At 43.3% G+C, this 19,705-nt stretch overlaps 1 protein-coding gene and 1 pseudogene across 2 annotated transcripts; both read right to left on the reverse strand.

The window, feature by feature from the left end:
- Nucleotides 1–8,278: 8,278 nt before the first annotated feature.
- On the reverse strand, nucleotides 8,279–9,573 carry LOC309558497 (annotated as a pseudogene). The gene is made up of 2 exons: nucleotides 9,215–9,573; nucleotides 8,279–8,737 (listed from the first exon to the last, which is right to left on the reverse strand). The product of its transcript is annotated as an uncharacterized misc_RNA (transcript).
- A 5,586-nt stretch (nucleotides 9,574–15,159) lies between these two features.
- LOC309557921 (perforin-1-like) lies at nucleotides 15,160–19,456 on the reverse strand (the record flags this gene model as incomplete). The annotated part of the gene is made up of 3 exons (XM_082260790.1): nucleotides 15,160–15,876; nucleotides 18,239–18,605; nucleotides 18,918–19,456. The coding sequence occupies 3 exons, from the start codon at nucleotides 19,454–19,456 to the stop codon at nucleotides 15,160–15,162; spliced, it is 1,623 nt and encodes a 540-aa protein (XP_082116916.1).
- Between the last annotated feature and the right edge of the window lie 249 nt (nucleotides 19,457–19,705).

Below are 19,705 nucleotides of genomic sequence, written 5' to 3' on the forward strand. Positions count from 1 at the left end.
CTTAAGAATGGCTGGATTACAGCAAAGTGTAGACTTGTTTCATCTACAGCAGTTATACTAGAGTTTATATGTGCTGCTCAGTTCATCTTCATAATAAAGTTTACTCACATGCAGTTAAGACTCTAAAACAAATATAACAGCATATAGCCATTGCATTATAAGTTATAGAACCCATTATAACAAAGAAATAAAATTTTAGAACATAAAGCTTAAGTTTGTAGCAGGAGAATTTCATCATAGAGTCCTACCTGTGGAAAAACTTCTGTGCAATGAAGGGATGAAACCAAAATCAGAGCACAAAGAGGTAGGTTGGTAAAGTCCATTATAGGATTTCTGTCTGGTAAAACATTCCTGGGTTTTATTTTCACATTTGAATAAAAAAAGGTTTATTCAGTGTATGTAAAATAATTTATAACCTGTTGTGAAGATATTAACGGAGGCGTCAACATTGAAAGTGTATATTATTGTTGTTGAATGGCTTGGCACAGTCCCAGTGCATATCTTTTAACTCACTGCAGTCTAGAGATTTTTGGTGAGTAATCATTTATGCACACCTTCCAACTTTCTAAGATGATAGAGGGATACATTTTAATTCAACCACTTCCCTATTGGCGTATAGGAAAATGACTTGCTCCCCCCTCTGGGCGGATGTCATATGATGTCTGCCCATTCTTGCTGCTCTACCGCGCCCCCAGGGGCGCACAGTGCTGGGATTGGGGATGTCCCTTGGGACATAGCCCATCCCCGATCAGTATAAAGAGCCATTAAAAATGGCTCTTTACTATTGATCGACCAATATAGTTTTTTTACCGCCGATACCGATATTTTGGTCATCGGATATTGGTATCGGCCGATATTGGCAAATATATTTTTATAATGTCTACAGGTACTGTGGTGGAGGGATCTGGGGGTTTAAAAGACCCCCAAACCCCTCCACTGCACTTAAAAGCATTCAAAATGCCAAGTTTGGCTGTTTTGAATGCTGTAAGTTTTTGAATTCAGCGCCGCCAGTACCCGGAAGTGATGTCATGTCATGACATCACTTCCGGGTACTCGGCGGCACCAAATTGAAAAGAATGGAGACCCGGTCAGATGGTGGCAGTGCAGGTAGGATGCCCGGGTCTCCTGGTGGGACAGGAGACCCGGGCGAGCTGCAGAAGGCGGCAAGAGGGGGGGACGTCCCCTCTCGATCCTTGGAATGACAGCCGAGCAGCTTCTCAGCTGCATCGTGTGTGATTACAAGACAGCCGACCATCGGATATGGATGCCGGTACCGGGGTGATGCCTCTAGCTGCAGGCATCACTTCGGTACAAGCACTTTCCCGAAATATCGGCAATATCGGTAAATCAAAAGGCTGATTCCAATATATCGGGTAAAGTGCATATCGGCCTTCGATATATTGGCTTTGCCAATAATCGGTCGATTACTACTCTTTACCATGTGACCGGCTGTGTCCAATCACAGCCGGCCACATGCACTGTCCTTGTGCATGCAGTTTGTGCATGCCCCCAGGGGCGCGCAGAGCGGGGAACGAGGATGGAGAGTGTTACTCTGACACACCCCATTCCAGATCAGGTTAAAGAGCCAATGAAATTGGCTCTTTACCACGTGCTCGGCTGCGTCCAATCACAGCCGGTCACAAAATGTAAATAAACCGCGGTAACTAGCTGTCACCGGGCTCTCCTCCTCTAGGGCAAGCCAGATTGCATGCCACCATAGAAAGCAGCTTTCTATGAGATAGGAGCTAGGAGCACTGGAGGGGACCTGAGAAGAGGAGGATCGGGGCTGCTCTGTGCTAGGAGCAGGTAAGTATAAATATTTACATCCATTTTATCTGACAATTGTGCAGTCGTAAAACACTGTACCAAAACGCAGTGCTCACAAATAGAGCTTTCTTTGGTGGTATTTGATCACCTCTGCGATTTTTATTTTTTACGCATTAAACAAAATAAAAGTGACAATATTTTTTTTGCTTTCTGCTATAAAACACAGCCAATAAAATTTAAAAAAAAAATCAAATTTTTTCCACACTTTAGGCCAATTTGTATTCTGTTACATATTTTTGGTAAAACAAAAACCCAATAAGTGTATATTGATCGGTTTGCGCAAAAATTATCGCGTCTACAAACTAGGGGAAAGATTTATGGCATTTTTTTTTTTTACTAGTAATGGTGGCGATCTGCGATTTTTAGCGGGACTGCAGCCGACAGATCGGACACCTAACTGACACTTTTGGGGAGACCAGTGACATTACTATAGTAATCAGTGCTAAAAATATATATTACTGTATTAATAACAACAAAAGGATGAGGAAAGATGTGTGAATGAGATATCAATGAGGTCATGTCCATGTTATCCACGGGGGAGACATCAGACCTGTTTCGGGAAACATTCCAGGATTTTTCAGTCCCAATACTATCTGCTCAAGAGGTTGCCTGGCAGAACTTTTTCCAGGGGATCATCATTTCAAGGTAAGCCATGCTCCGCCCATTTTCAATAATGTAACGAAGGGGAGGGGCTTAGTCATTATCACATAAAGCACAGGCATTCAAAGGTTTGAGAAACCTGATGCAAAAGCAACGCTGACCCTCTCTGTTTTAGGTCCATGCAGTGACATCACGTGCCATGCCTATGTGCATGGGGCCACAATTCTCCTCAATTTCCTTGCTCCATGCTCCCCGTCATCACGCAAGCTGCGACTTGCGAGTATTTATTTTTAAAGGGGAAAAATAAGCTACGGCTGATCGCCGCTCACGTGACTCGCCTAGGGTGACCACGTGTCCCGCTCCGCCCGGGACAGTCCCGCATTTGGAGAGTCTGTCCCGGGTCCCGGTCACCCTCATTCCGGGACAATGCAGTGTCCCGAAATGATCTGAGCCCGCCGTGAGCCGCCGTCCGTCCGCCGGTCCGCCGACTGTGAGAGAACAGACTGTACCATGTCCGCTGGATGAGAGGGAGGATGGCTGGGCTGTACCATCATGTTAGAGGGCGGGCGTCGGGCGACAATTCAAGCCAATACGAGAGCAGTGAGCAGAGGAGTGTGGCTCCGCTCCTCCCCTGCCTTGCTGCACGCTGTGCGTGGGCGGCCGAGTGAGAGTCACGTGACTCGCCGCCTCTCTCCTCCTCTCGGCCTCTCCTCCTCCCCTCCTGACTGACGTCAGTGGGGAATCCTTGGTCCCGCCCACTGCAGGCAGCTGTCAGACAGGGAGAGGAGATAGCTGGCGGTTCACATGAGTGGCGCTCGGCACTCTAGAAACTGGTAAAGAATAGCTTATTTTTTTTAAAACACAGACACAGGACTAATACAAAGGACTAATACACAGACAGGACAGGATAGTGTAAAGTGGCTTAACAACCACTTTAAAGGGGAAGTTGAATTTCTGGGGGGGTACTTGACCCCCCTTGCCCCCCCCATGCGGACGCCCATGGACACTTATATAACTTTGTGTCCTTTTGGAATCCTCGTGACTTTGAGCATACAGCATTTGTTCATTTTGCCATATAGGAAGTGCCATCAGTGGTGAAGTGCTGTGATACAACTGCAACATTTTGAGCACCTTAAGCCTATGATTGTTTATAATCAGATGCTATATCATCCTGATAGATGGTAATGATGGGCAGCACTGATGAGGAGGGTACTGACAGGCTCCCTGAGTTCTGATTGGCATCCCTGGTGGCCATGGGTGGGCAATCCCTGGTGGCTCTAGTGGCATCCCCCAAGGATCTGCACTGGTAATCAATGCTCTGATTACCAGCACAGGAACCCCCCCCCCCCTCAGGAGAGCCGCCGATCGGCTCTCCTCTACTCACGCCTGTCAGGTGCGAACTGAGGAAAGCAGATCAATGGCACTTCCTATTTACTATGTGACCAGCTGTGATTGGACACAGCTGATCCCATGGTAAAGAGCCTACGTAATAGGCTCTTTACTGAGATCGGAGATGCGGTGGGTCAGAGTGACACACTGCAGCACCAATCGCCGCTCTGCGTGCCCCCTGAGTGGCCTATCCTGCTGGACGTCATATGACACCCAGTCAGGATGGGGCAACTGCTTTGTGGCCGTCATTTTGCTATATGACGGTCAGGAAGTAGTTAAGTGCTATTGATACTTAGATCTGTGTGTTAGCAGCCACCTTCCATTGTTTGAAGATTGCTGTCACAAACAACAAGTCATGATGACCTTACAAGAGTAAAAGCAACAACTTCACACCTCGTACTCTCGTTATATATCACCTTTTCCAGCAAGCCTTTTTTTTTTTTTTTCAAAGAAATGGTCTTTGTGCCAACAAATGTGGAACATGAGAATGCACAACAAGTACAAATCCATTTATTTAAATTGCACCTGTTCACAAAAGTACGCTCTGTCGCTTGCAGAAAGAAGTGCAGGAGCTTCTTTTTGAAAAGATTTGTATGTATTTAGCCCTATAGTAATCAATAGCTGTGCCTGAATGCGTGCAACGCAATCGTTTATGCACGCTTTACGTTCGTTTTCTCAAGAAGATTGTTTCTGTGTCACTTTATGGCTCATAAGCAAGAAAAAAAAAAGATAGAGGAAGTTCTCATAGCGTAAAACCATCTTAAGATTCTTTATTACCCACTTGCCGACCACCCATCGCATATATACTGCGGCAGGCTGGCTCGGCTGCGCGATTCAGCGTACCTGTACGGCGATCTGTGGGAGCGCTCCTGGGGGCAAGTGCATGCCGGCGGCGGTGCGCTCCCGACCCAACTAAGCAGTGGGGATGCCGATGCACAAGACCGGCGGCACCAATTGCCGCCAACCATCCGCGATCGCTCCCCGCTGAGAGAGAAGGACGGTCAGCTATTGTAAACACAGCTGACCGTTCTTCTCTCTGAAATGATCACAGAGCGCCTGTGACCCTTCTATATAGGAACACAGGTCTCTATGATCATTTCACAAGTCCATCCCCCCACAGTTAGAAAGCACCCCCTAGGGACACATTAAACACTTTGATCACACCTAGGTTAACCCCCTTCCCTGCCAGTGTCATTATTACAGTAACAGTGCATATTTTTAGGACTGATTACTGTAGTAATGTCACTGGTCCCCCCAAAAGTGTCAAAAATGTCAGTTGGGTGTGCTATCCGTCCGGCGCAATGTTGCAGTCCCGCTAAAAATCGCAGATCGCCGCCATTACTAGTAAAAAAAATGAATAAAAATGACATAAATCTTTCCCCTAGTTTGTAGACGTGAAACTTTTGCGCAAACCAATCAAAGTACGCTTATTGCAATTTTTTTTACCAAAAATATGTAGCAGAAAACAATTTGGCCTAAAATGTTAAAAAAATTTGATTTTTACATTTTTTCTTTTTTTGAGAGTGTCATATAACAGAATATGAAAAATATTGTTTTTTTTTCTCAAAATTGTTGCTCTTTTTTTGTTTATAGCGCAAAAAATAAAAATCGCACAGGTTTTTTTTTTTTTTTTTACCAAAAATATGTAGCCGCATACAAATTGGCCTAAAATGATGAAAAATGTTTTTTTTTTTATTATTATTATTATTAGGAATGTTGTATAGCAGAAAGTAAAAAATATTGTTTTTTTTTTGTTTGTTTTTTGTTTTTTTTTTACAAATTGTCGCTCTTATTTTGTTTTGGTCCCCAAAAAGTGTCAAAATGTCAGTTAGGTGTCCGATCTGTCCGCCGAAATTTCATAGTCCCACTAAAAATCACTGATTGCCACCATTACTAATAAAAACAAAAAAAAAGTCCAAAAATCTATCCTGTAGTTTGTAAACGCGATAACTTTTGCGCAAACCAATTAAAATATGCTTTTAGGGATTTTTTTGCCCCCAAAAATATGCAGCAAAATACAAGTTGGCCTAAACTGATAAAAAAAAAATTGATTTTTACATTTTTTTTTTATTGGAAATGTTTTATAGCAGAAAGTAAATAATATTGTGTTTTTTTTTTCAAAATTGTCGCTATTTTTTTTTTGTTTATAGCACAAAATCAAAAAACCGCAGAGGTGATCAAATACCACCAAAAGAAAGCTCTATTTATGGGTTAAAAAGGGACATCAATTTTATTTGGGTACAGCGTCGCACAACCGCGCAATTGTCAGTTAAATTAACACAGTGCCAATTTGCAAAAAATGGCCTGGTCATTAAAGGCGCAAAACCTTCCGGTCCAGAAGTGGTTAAAGAGGTACTGTTCTGTCTCAGCATCGATTGTACCTGTGAGCCTCTTGTAGACCTCCAGTCTGTAAGTGTGTGCAGCAGGTTGAATGATGGCTTTAACAGATAGTTTACTCAATGAATAAAGACTCCAGAGGTGTTCTCCAATGCTTCTTTATGCTTCAAGTTAGCAAAGACATAAACATAGAGGCTTTTCCATAGATAAATTTACAATGAAGTTACACAGCTTCCACACTCTGCAGTCTCCTCATAACAACTAAACAAAATGGCAGTTACAGCCGGAAAATATAGGATGGGAGAAACCATCTAGCCAGAAACAGCAGGGATGCAAGGAAGATACCAATAACATAGCATAACATAACATGTAATAACAACTGCTAGACAGTTAAAGCTGCGTGGCAGCACACTCCCCGCCTGGTATAGTGAGATACCACTACACAATTATTTTCCATAAACATACAATTAACATTGCATACAGTAGAATGCTATGTAGCCCTCTTCTCTAAGCTAACTATGCTAGAGATCTAAGTGACTCCTTCACATAACACTGAATCAGAATTTTTGGAAGCAGGCATAATTAGGACTGTCTCAGTGACTGGTCTCAGGAAGGTTTTTGGGCTCCCGTCCTTTACAATCCTGACTTCCACACTTCGGACCTTTCCATCATCACTAGCAATGGCCTTTGTAATAACTCCAACTGGCCACTGGATCCGATTGGTTTGCTTTTCTTTTAGAAGAACCAGGTCCCCTTCCTTTAAGTTAGGCTTCTGGGTTTGCCACTTTTTACGTCCTTGAAGAAGTGTGAGGTATTCCCTCCTCCATCTGTCCCAGAAACAATCTGCAAGGTATTGAGCGTATCTCCATTGACGTTTATATATGTCCTTTTCATCAAAGATGCTCTTTGGCGCTGGGATCCGTCCAATTTTCCGGCTCAATAATGCAGCTGGAGTTAAAACAGTTGGACATTCTGGGTCTGTGGATACAGCGGTCAGCGGTCTTGAGTTGATTATTGCTGCGACCTCAGCAAGGAATGTAGTAAGTACTTCATGGGTAAGACGTGAAGAACTCACATCAAGCAACATAGAATCCAGTATGCGCCTTGCCACCCCAATCATACGTTCCCATGCTCCGCCCATGTGTGAAGCGTGTGGTGGGTTGAATTTCCACATGCAGCCTAGATCACTCAAATAATTTCCAACTTGGTGTCGGTCTATCTGTAACTCTTTGCAAGCACCAATGAAGTTAGTTCCACAATCTGATCTCAACATCTTCACGGGACCTCTTAGAGCAAGAAATCTCCTTAGAGCATTGATAAAGCTCGAAGTATCCATTGACTCGATTACTTCGATATGCACAGCTCTTACAGTTAAGCAAGTGAACATTACAGCCCATCTTTTGCTGTTGACTTGACCACCACGACTTCTTCTAGCCGTTACTGTCCATGGTCCAAACACATCCATTCCGACATATGCAAAGGGTGTATCTTCACTCAGTCTGTCTGCAGGTAGGTCAGCCATCTGTTGAAACTGCTGTCTACCCCGTAACTTCTGACATTTAACACAGTTGTGAATGATCGTGGCTATTTGTCTTTTTCCTCCAACTATCCAGAACCCTGCAATTCTGACTGCACCTTCAGTGTAGTGTCTTCCTTGATGTTTGACTCTCTCATGGTAATGCTGTATAATCAATGTTCCCAAATGGTGGTTTCTTGGTATTATCAAGGGGTTCTGTTCCTTCCCTGGCAGGTTTGACCTTTTCAGTCGTCCACCGACTCGAAGCATGCCCTCGTTGTCGATCACTGGGTTCAGTGTGAATAGTGGGCTACATTTTGGGACTGGTCCATTGCCTCTTAAGCACTTAAGCACTTCTTCCACAAAGACTTCTTCTTGCACACGACGTATGATGAACAGCTCAGCCCTCTCATACTCGAATGCGTTGGGTGACTCCTTACAGGTGTGCCATCCATGGCAAGAAGATGTCTGATTCGATTTGTGGAAAATCTGTGCAATATGAATCAATCTTGCTATAGTCTTCACCAACCTTTTCCAAGAGGAGAAACGTTCAAAACGTCTTACCTCCAAATTTCTTCTTGAGCAGATGTTGGAACTCAATGCTACAACTTAAGGCCGGATTTCCGGGTCAGTATCTGGATCCTCCAGGTGGAAATCGATATCTTCTTCTGAGTTTGTAGAAGACTGGTCCATTAAAAACTTGGGTCCTGAAAACCAGATGGTTTGTGTGAGGACAACTGCTGGCACTGACCTAGTAGCAATGTCTGCGGGATTCAAACCAGTCGGGACATAGTTCCATTGTTCAGGTCTACTGTTTTTCTTTATTCGTTCTACTCTGTTGGCCACATACACATAGAATCTTCTCACATTGTTGCATATATAACCAAGCACTACCTTTCTGTCAGTGTAGTACTTAATCTGATCGATTTCAATATCCATTTCATTTTGCAGGAATTCTGCGACTTCAACAGCTAGGGTCACACCACACAATTCTAATCTTGGAATAGTGTGAGCAGGTTTTGGAGCTAACTTGGCTCTTCCTAGTAGAAACCCGACATGGGGTCTCCCGGACGGATCTATGATCTTGAGATAAGCCACAGCAGCTATGGCTTCGGTAGATGCATCACAAAAGATGTGAATCTCTTTCCTCAGACTTCTTGAAACTGAAGTGGGTGAATAGCAGCGTGGGATATTAAGTTCTTCCAGTACCTTCAAGGAGTTTCTCCAGTTCTCCCATTTAGGCAGTAGGTCTACTGGCAGAGGGGCATCCCAATCTGTCACTCTCTCAGTAAGCTGACGAAGTATGGATCTCCCTTGGACGGTAACTGGAGTCACAAAGCCTAGGGGATCGTAAAGGCTGTTAACAGTTGACAAGACTGCACGTCTGGTGAATGGCTTCTTAGCGTCAGAGACCTGAAAGGTGAATGTGTCTGAAGTTACATTCCAGAGAAGACCGAGACTTCTTTGCATGGGCAGGGAATCTACTCCCAAGTCCAAATTCTTCAAATCCTTAGCGTGATCTTCTGGATTGAAAGCCCTCATTACTTCGCTGCTATTAGATGCGATCTTATGAAGCCTTAAGTTAGCAGTCAACAGGAGCTGTTGGGTCCTTTTTATCAAATTGACGGCTTCTTCAGGTGTTGAGAAGGATTTCAGGCCTTGTCTACATAAAAATCTCTCTCAACGAATTGCCTGGTGTCAGATCCGAATTTCTTTTCACCTTCCTGCGCTGTTTTTCTCAGTCCATAAGTTGCCACGGCAGGAGATGGACTATTTCCAAAGACATGGACTCTCATGCGATAATCTATCACCTGATCATTAATGTCATTGTTGCGGTGCCACAAGAACCTGAGATAATTTCTGTGTTCCTCTTTGACTATGAAACAGTGGAACATCTGTTGCACGTCAGCTGTCACGGCAATTGGTTCCTTACTGAACCGCATCAATACTCCTATAAGGTTGTTCGTTAGATTTGGACCAGTTAGAAGAACGTTATTTAAAGAGGTTCTCTGGAACTGAGCGCTTGAGTCAAAGACTATTCTGATTTGCCCCGGTTTACGAGGATGGTAGACTCCAAAGGACGGAAGGTACCAGCATTCTTCACCTTTCTTAAGGTCTGGTGCTGGCTCAGCATGATGGTTATCTAAAATTTTCTGCATGAATGCTAGAAAGTGCTCTTGCATCTCAGGTTTGTTACGGAGAGTTTTCTTAAGTGCAGCAAATCTGGTTAAAGCTTGTTCTCGATTGTTAGGGAGAGTAAGCCTTGGTACTCGGAAGGGTAATTGAGCTACCCAACTGTTGGAATTGTCCTTGAAGAACTCTTCATCCATAATCTTGATGAACTCCTTGTCTTCGACTGAAGGGGCAATCTTGTTGTCATCACGAGTAGTTTGGTACACTGAATCACCAAAGTCCTTTTGAGAAGTGAGCTTGCAGTTAATGCTTTGGAGTGCTTGATATGGAACTTCGTTTTTGAAATCAAGTCTTTCCTTCACATAGTAGTGCAATGGACATTTCATCAATTGACAGGTAACATTAGTTTTGTAGGAAGCTACATCCAAGAGCTTGTGAGATTGGTCTAAACAGACTTCTCCTATTATCACCCATCCAAGATCAAGTTTCTGGGCCTGAGGAGCATCATCTGGACCGTTACATAACTCTCTTATTTTATGAACTCTAGGAATGTCTCTCCCTAGTAGAATCAAAATCTTAACATCCTTGTTAAGTGGTGGAATGTAATTAGCAATGTGGCTCAAATGAGGGTGATGACGTGCAACCTCTGGTGTGGGGATTTCTTCTCTGTTGTTCGGTAGCTGATCACATTCGATTAGCGTTGGAAGAGAAAACTCTGTGTCCTCATATTCTGATGCGACTATGAAGCCATGGGCTCTTCTTCCAGAAGTATTGACCTTTCCTGCACATGTCTGCAAGGTATAGGACCAGGCCTCTCCTTGAATGTTGAATAGGTCAAAGAATTCTGTACTGGCCAATGAGCGATTGCTCTGATCATCGAGTATGGCATACATTTTTATGGATTTTTGTGGACATCCTTCAGGAAACACTCTTACAAGACATATCTTGCTACAAGACTTGCTATGAAGCCCTTCTCCACATACCTCTGTACACCTTGTGGTTATGGGGTCGGCATATTGCTCAGTTCTCTCCCCACCATCATCTGATGTAGTCTTGGGGTTGCTGCCGGGTGAAGGTTTCCTTTTGAACAGGTCTGAATGAAGAGCGTCCACATGTTTGGCACTGTTGCAGAGAGAACATCTGATGGCGATCTTACAGTCTCTAGCTAAATGATCGGAGGATGCACAACACTTAAAACAGATATTATGCTCTTTGAGAAATGACTTGCGTTCTTCAATAGGCTTGTCCTTAAATGCACGACATTTGGAGAGAGAGTGTGGCGCATTATGAATAGGACACTGTTGATTAAGATTGCTTGCTTTGATGTCTGTGGCTAAGACGTTGGATGCTATAGTGGTCTTCCTCACAGCAATAGGATGCCTTAAATCCTTGAATTTACTGTTGGTGGCAATACCCCTTGAAGTACTTAAAGGAATGGTGGTTGTATCTGGATAGAAGAAGCTTGGGTCATTCTTGGATCTTGCAACCTTCCGCACGAACTCTGAAAAATAAGAAAAGGGAGGGAAGGAAACACAATGCTCATACTTATACTTTGATCCTACACTAGTCCACTTTCCCTGAAGATGACTAGGCAACTTTGCTACAATAGGATTTACGCCCTGAGCAGTGTCTAAATAGCTAAGACCTGGTAAACTAGGATCTAACTTAGCAATTTCAAGTTCATGAAGGAGGTCACCTAACTCTCTAAGCTTATGATTGTCCTTAACAGAGATTTTAGGAAAGTCGTTTAGTCTCTGGAATAAGGCAGATTCAATGACTTCAGGGCTCCCATAGTCTTGTTCTAGACGTTCCCAGGCAGCATCAAGGCCTGCTTTAAAGTTATAAATGTAGACAGATTTAAGTCTCTTGACTTGTCCTGAAGATTGAAGCCCCAACCACTTTATTAGTAAGTCAAGTTCTGCTTGAGGATCAATGTCCAAGTTCTTAGTTACCGCCTTAAATGTAGATCTCCAACTCCTGTAGTTCTCTGGGCGGTCATCAAATCTAGACAGTCCAGTTGTAATCAACTCTCGTCGAATCATATACTTGCTGAACTCTGCAATGTCAGTGCTTTCAGTTTTTATAGCCACAGGGGGTACTGATGGTGCGCCGTCTTGGACCATGGTTGGTATATGATGTTGGCTGGTAGGTAGAGAGAAAGGTGTTGCAGATGGGTTTAATTTAGGTAAGGGTCTGTCGTCTGAAGGTCTCTGAGCATTTGAAGTCAAAGAGAGCTGTATCAAAGGGGGTATAGAGTTCATTCTGTAGTCTTCTGCTGTGCCCTTGTAATCTCTATGCACATAGGGTTGTGGTGGCACATGAGCTGCGTAGGTTGATTCACTTGATTTTGTGACGTGCGGTAGTTGTGGAGGGTCTCTGTTAGTAGGTGCGTCTAGTTGACCAGCTTGCTTTGGTGACACATTGCCTTCTGATCCACTTCCTGGATGATTATGAGAAGAATCTCCAACTGTAGGTGGGACTGTATTGTCGTGGTTCTGAGTTAGGACAAACTGTAGGGTCCTTTCAACAGGGTCTTGACAAGCAGCTAAGCTGGTACAAGCTGCTCCTTCTTCTTCCAATAGGGCTTGTTCCAAGACAGATAACTCTGCTAAAGCTACTTCCTTTTCTCTGTTCTTCTGAAGAATTTCTAGCTGAGCCTCTGTTTCTGCTTGTATTCGTTTAGCTTCTGCCTTGAAGGCTGCTTCTTTTTCAGAGCAGGCGGCTTGAACCTGGGCTACTGCAACCTTTTGGCGAGCTTTGAGTATTTGGTCGCTCAGTATTGACCTTATAGAGCAGGACCGCAATGACTTGGAAGAAGATTTATGATATGAGCGGGCAGACCTAGAAGATTTTCCTGAGTGTCTGGAAGAAGCAGAGTTACAGGATGTAGTCTCATGTAGCTGTGCCAATCTACCTTCTATCTGTGCCTTTACTTCAAGATATGTGCTATGCCTCTGCTGGTCATTAGAAGTAAAGTCCTTTAATTCCAATGCAGCTTCCTCTATGTTGGAATGTGACAATAGAGAATAGTACTTCTCAGAAAGTCTTTTATAATTCTCAAATGCCTTCTTAACCCTTGAGAGAGCAGTGTTCAATTGCTCAGAATTGTTGCTAGTTTCATTAGTGGCTGTTATACAACTTAAAGTCTTTTCCCATAATGCAGTCAGGTTACTAGATGTTTCTTCCTTACTTGCTTCATAAACCTCCCTTGCCTTCAAGGATGGGTGAGGGGCTCTGACAGGACGAGCAGAATGAAGTAAGGAGTCTGCTTTATCTTGACTAAATGCAGGTAACTCTGTGAGATCTCTGTCAGACATAATAAGTACTGTATTTCTGGTGTCTTGTTAGAAATCTGCCAGAGCTCAACTCTAAGTAGTGACTTCTGTTATTAAGCAGGCTGGGCTGAGGTATTTGTTGTTACAATAGTGGCTAGTGCTGGAACTAGTTCAAACTGGATCACCTCAGAAGGCTGTAACAGTAATGAAGCATTCAGTAGGTGGCTGGTTTCATATGCAGAGTAATGCTTCTGGTGACTCACAGACAAGTTTGGTACTCACAGTTCTGAAGCTGTATATTACCATGGACATTTACTTCAAGTACTTTTTGGAACTGTACTCTCTGAAGCTGTGTATTCCTGGAAATTTACTGTTCTGTCTCAGCATCGATTGTACCTGTGACCCTCTTGTAGACCTCCAGTCTGTAAGTGTGTGCAGCAGGTTGAATGATGGCTTTAACAGATAGTTTACTCAATGAATAAAGACTCCAGAGGTGTTCTCCAATGCTTCTTTATGCTTCGAGTTAGCAAAGACATAAACATAGAGGCTTTTCCATAGATAAATTTACAATGAAGTTACACAGCTTCCACACTCTGCAATCTCCTCATAACAACTAAACAAAATGGCAGTTACAGCAGGAAAATGGAGGATGGGAGAAACCATCTAGCCAGAAACAGCAGGGGTGCAAGGAAGATACCAATAACATAGCATAACATAACATGTAATAACAACTGCTAGACAGTTAAAGCTGCGTGTCAGCACAGGTACCTCAATAAATATCTGCAGGTAGAAAAAAGGCCAATATAAATTGTTACTAAAAACAACCATTTATTTAAAGCAAAACTCCAGACAGGTATACAGGACAAAAAAGTAATTAGCAAATCGAGCGATTAGCAATATGTTTTATTAATTAATAATTGATTAGTAAATTAGAAATTCATTTTATTAATTAATAATTAATTAATTAGTAAATTAGCAATTTATTTTATTAAATGCAATTAGTGTACTCAGTATCTGTCTATTGCAATCCCCTACGCAGCATCACTCGACACACCAGTGCAAGGAGGAGCAGGACTGGGAGACAATCAGGTTGCTGCATGCCAATGTGTTGGCAATGAATATACTGATAGGTGAGAGAAGAGTGAGCAGATTAATTATCTACCGTATTTTCCGGTGTATAAGACGACTGGGCGCATAAGACGACCCCCCTAATTTTCAAGTTAAAACATAGGTTTTGGGCTATACTCGCAGTATAAGACTACCCCCCTTCCGAAGCAAGGCAACACCATTGAAAAACATCAGATTTCTCATAGATCTCCAAGGTACCCCAAGTACTGTAATACATGTAATCTCTCATAATATCTCCAAGGTACCCTAAGTATAAGTATTACCAGTAGATGTAATCTCAAGACGCTGTGTGTGCGGGAATCCTGTACCGGTATACCATATGTACCGTAGCTTCGGCTACATACAGTATATCGTGCTGAGCCAATCACAGTGAGCGATGTATTCTATTATTAAATGCAAAGCCTGCTCGGATTGGCAGAGTCAGAGAGGCGGGCTGATGTTACTCCGCCAATCCGAGCAGGCTTTGCATTCAATAATAGAATACATCGCTCTCCGTGATTGGCTCAGCGCGGTATACTGTATGTAGCCGAAGCTACGGTACATACGGTATACCGGTACAGGATTTCCACACAGCCAGAGTCTTGAGAGATTGCATCTACCAGTAATACTTATACTTAGGGTACCTTGGAGATATTATACTCGGCGTTTAAGACGACCCCCCATTTTTGGGGGATTTTTTTGAGGTTCAAAAGTAGTCTTATACGCCAGAAAATACAGTATTTTCCTTTTTCTAGCCAGGTTTATGACAGAGAGAGGACACTACAGTATTTGTTACCTGTATGTGGGGTCACCTGGCAAGCTTTGGTAATCTCAGGGCTGGGGTGGGGTAAAATGTCTACCTTATATATATATATATATATATATATATATATTTAAGCTATGTATATAGCTGCTTGCCTGGAGTTCAGGTTTAAAAGCAAGCACGTTAGGTAAGTGGCTTGGCTCATAGAACACCTAACTGGTGGAAGGAGCATAGTCTCTACAGAAGGGCCCAGTAAGGTGAGGTAGGCATTGTGCACTCACTGTGAAAGTCAATATGCCATGTTGAAGGTAACAAAGGACATCTTTCACTCCGCTGTTGACTGGTTTTTGACATACTCCAAGCAGGTCATCATGTATATTATCCACGTCCCAAACCTCCACCTTCAAGCTAGACAATGGACTGAGTTCCTGAACTCCTAGGTCAAACCGTGAGCCCCAGTTTGGATTATCATTGTTCAATATGGTGTGTGTCTGAGCAGAAGCCAATCCAGCCTTTATTTTTACAAAGGCATCAGCCTCAGAGACATAGTCACCCCAAAGGTTTGAGGCACGTTGGACAGTGACCACCACTTCTGCAAATCCCCGTTTGGAAGGGCAACAGTTTATATTTTTGATCAAGCTAGCGAGACAAAAGCAGTTGCACTCTCTACCAGGAATCAGCTGTGAACCTTCTGGGCAAGAGCAGTTCTTACTCAATGCATTCTCCATGATGTAATCACTGATGGCTTTCCGTAGGCTCTCTCTCTGGGGCTCTCTGAATGGAACCAGGTTGTGTATGGGCTCCAGAGAGTAGGTTACGATATCAGGGTCAGTCTTCAGGCTTTCCATCCAGGTCTCGAAAGATGCTGCACCGTCTCCGTTCTTTATGTCAAAGGAGAGCTGCTCAAATGTGTTAATTCCTCCTCTTACCTAAAATACATGAAGACATGTTATTCTGCCTATTGTCAGAGATAAAACTTTAATCCTACCACTTTATAAAACTCTCGTCTGACCACATCTGGAGTACTCTGTCCAGTTCTGGTCACCAATCCTCAGAAAGCATGTGCTGGAACTTGAAAGAGTCCAAAGAAGGGCAACTAAGCTAATTTGGGCATTGGAGGACCTAAATTATGAGGAGCGTTTACAAGCACAGGAATTATTCTCCCTAGAGAAGAGACGCCAGAGAGGGGATATGATAGTGATTTACAAATACCTCAACGGTGATCTCAGCATAGAAAAAAAATATTCAGTCGCAAGGAGTGTAAGGGCACTTGTGCATACTTGATACTTGAATCACACATCAGACACACTGAACAGGGTTTTTTCGCGAGGGTTTTTTTACAGTAAAGGAAATAAGATTGTGGAACTCTCTTCCACAAATGGTGGTAACTGCGGGGAGTATGGCTACTTTTAAAAGACTCTTGGACATACATCTCCAAGAACAAAACATTCAGGGGTATGGGAAATGAATACGTCCACATACACCACACAGGTTGAACTGGATGGACTGTTGTCTTTTTTTAACCTCAACTACTATGAAACTATGTAACACATTCTCATGTATAACAAAGAGTTCCAGTCCCCCCCTTAGTGTGCAGCCTCATCTCTAATACTTACCCGAGCCTGATCCTAATTCAGCAATGTGCATGAGAGTAGCAGCTCTCCCGGGTCTCCCCCTCCTCATTGGCTGAGACACTGAGACCATTGGCTCCCGCTGCTGTTATTCACATTCAGTGAGGAGGGAGTAGGGGGCCGGGCTGAGCACCACTATGAGTGTCTTATGAACACACAGAGGTGGCTCAGTATCAAGTATGCACAAGTGCCCTTAGAACAAGCAGTTTACTTTGGGGGTACTCAGTAGGGGGGAGTGGCCAGGAGTGCAGGTAGGAGACCAGAGGAGAGGACGATAAGGGTTGCTCAGAGCAAAGGCATTGCACAGAGCAGGGAAGTATGACATGTTTGTCATTTTCTTTTTTTTAAAAGCTGAACCTTTAGTATCACTTTAAGGTAGCAGCACTCTATTCTACTAAAGAAGTACCTCAATAAATATCTGCAGGTATCCCAATATAGAGAGTCCCACCAAACAAGTGGTTTCCAGAAGTCACCAAAAGTTGCAGCATCCAATCAGACAACTGCAACCTCTGCGACAGTCTCTCAAGGAATGATTTTCCTTTAGAGATTCTTCTCTATCAGTACAGCAGAACAGCGCCACCTACTCAATGGAGGGCAAACTGCCCCTGCCTATAAGCTAGAGAGGTCAGTGGTAGGTAGTTTCAATGCTTGTTAGAAGATGTAGATATGTATTATTGTCCAGCCACAGTTATACTTCAACTGATCTGATTTACTTGCTTGTGTGTGTAAATTTCAACTTGAGCCACTGAACTTGGTAAAAATAAGTTTTTATTTTTTAGCAAAGGAGATGAGGATAAAGAAAAACAATATATGAAAGTCAAATTAGAACTGATCTGAATCTGATGTCTCATATATATCTGACCAGTTGCGGCTTGTCAATAGGGGGTGCAGGGGCGCTGCCCCCCCCCCCCAAAGGCTAGTCATCCGTACACCAAAAAAAAAAAAAAGTGTTCCTTTAAGTGTGCGCGGGGCGCCGGACACACTACTGTCTATGGAGAGGGGTGGGGGTTTTGGCATCATGTACTTTTTTATGGGAAGCTGATTGGCGTCCTTTAGAGTGTCCTCGGGGCGCAGAGTGATGCGCCCCGAACACTCCCACTGTATCATCGCCGTCCTGTGATTGGTCGGATGTCAAAAGATGGTGCTTGGGCGTCCTGTCTTCTTCCTTTGTCTCCCCACCCAAAGACACCCTGCCACATGTGTCCTTGGCTTTTATAGCATCACCCAGGATGCACCACTCGTCTGTGCCAACCCACTGAGACAGCCACAAAAGCCTGTGTGTCACTGGCTGGGTTTCCTCCACTATCTAACAGTCCTCCCTATTGGACACAGTGGGGACACTCCCTCAGTCCAGATGAATCACACATCAGACACACTGAACAGGCCTAACTAGGGATCATACTCCCCTGATAAGCAGAGTGCCGCTATATTTTGGATGCTGCTCTCCTCATAGGCAGGCAGAGCCCAAACTACTCTCCCTACCTAGCACCTATCCAGGAGGGTGCTACATATATAGATGACTACTTACCATTTAATTAAAGCAACATTCCAGACAGGTATAAATGACACAAAAGTAAATAGCAAATTCATTAAAAAAACTGTAAATTTGTATATGTATACAGTATCTACCAACAATACTTATTCCTGTTGTACAACTCACCTCCCAACTCTTCTCGTTGAACGTCTGATGGAAACTCTCCCCCTTGTTGAATTTTTGGCTTTGTTCCTTGCAGGCGCTAGCTTTGGCACTTGTTTCAGCTTTCCCGGTGACTGCAACTGAGGCCTCAAGTCTAAGGCAATCTTTCAGCTCTTCCATGGACATGCCATCCATGGAAACTTGGCAGGTCTTGATGGCGTTGATCTCCACCACTTGGCCTCCTACATCTGCTTGGCTGATATAATGAGTGCCGTAGATGTTAATTAGATTTCTGTAGTGAGCTTGAGTACTGTCATCATAAGTCGGTGGCAGAGACTTCAAGGCCTGGCTTAGGTCTTTGCTCAGTAGAGGGAGGTTTGAAAGTTGGAAGCTGGTAAAGGGACAAATTTAGAAAGAATTTCAAGAAAAAAAAAGCATGAGCTCATTTTTTCAACCATTTTAACACTCGTATCAGGAGCATCCTGTTGTAAAATTTGGGGAACATTTTGGAAGATGCCCACACCCATTTTTTATTTATTCAATACATACTAGGACAGTTAGTGCATTGCTGTACTGAGCGAAATGGCAGTTTTATTGGAAGAAAAATAATTTTGCAGCTGATGGACAGGTGAATGGTGAATGAAAGAAGTCCTAACTTTCACTAGTTTTATAATGATAATATATATTATTTCTGAAGACATACCTGTAATAGACACAACTCAGATGGTGCTTGATGAAGGTGTAACGGTCTATGCTGGTCTTATTTCTACCAAACTGTGCTGCTTGGGACTGAGAACCAGCCATCACTAGCTTGCCATCTGTCCCCTTGTACTGGAGCTCTAGACCAGTTCCCCAATCATTCTTCACCTCAAATGCAGCTTCCTCAGCCAGCGCTGTAGAAGATAGTAAGATTTCACTGTTGATCTTCCTAAAACGGTATTTCTGGGGCCTCCAGTCCAAAATTGCAAGGGGCAGCTTTTGCAAAGTCTTGTTCATATATGGGTTGTAACAGACAATGCAAGTGTTGTCCTTTGTGGAAAACGTCTGGATATCTAGCAGGTGAACCCTGGTCTGCGTCATAGTCACAATATCAAAACCTTGACCAAGAAGATTGTGACCGGGGACAAAATCGACTTTATTGCATTCTGGTTCCTTTGCAGTTCTGCAGGCGTAGTTGAATTCGAGGTGAGTTTGGCAGTGGGTAGAGGTGGCAAAGCTTAGAAGAACCAAGATGAGCCACATATTCAGACAATTGCATGGGTAATATACCCTGAAGAAAACAGGAACAAAAAGACCAAAATTTGAATCCTGATTGATATGCTGTGTATGATTTACTATATATTATATATAATTATATTACAGTTTTATATTTCCATACTGTATATTCCATATATTCTTTTCAAAAATCTACTAGAGTCTGAAAACAGGGGCTCTGGTCCCCTTAACTGTTTCTCCAAAGTAATACATTGAGAATCAACTTTGAAGGTAAAA

Source organism: Pelophylax lessonae (genome assembly GCF_965119305.1).
Source record: "Pelophylax lessonae genome assembly, chromosome: 6".
Classification (NCBI taxonomy): domain Eukaryota; kingdom Metazoa; phylum Chordata; class Amphibia; order Anura; family Ranidae; genus Pelophylax; species Pelophylax lessonae.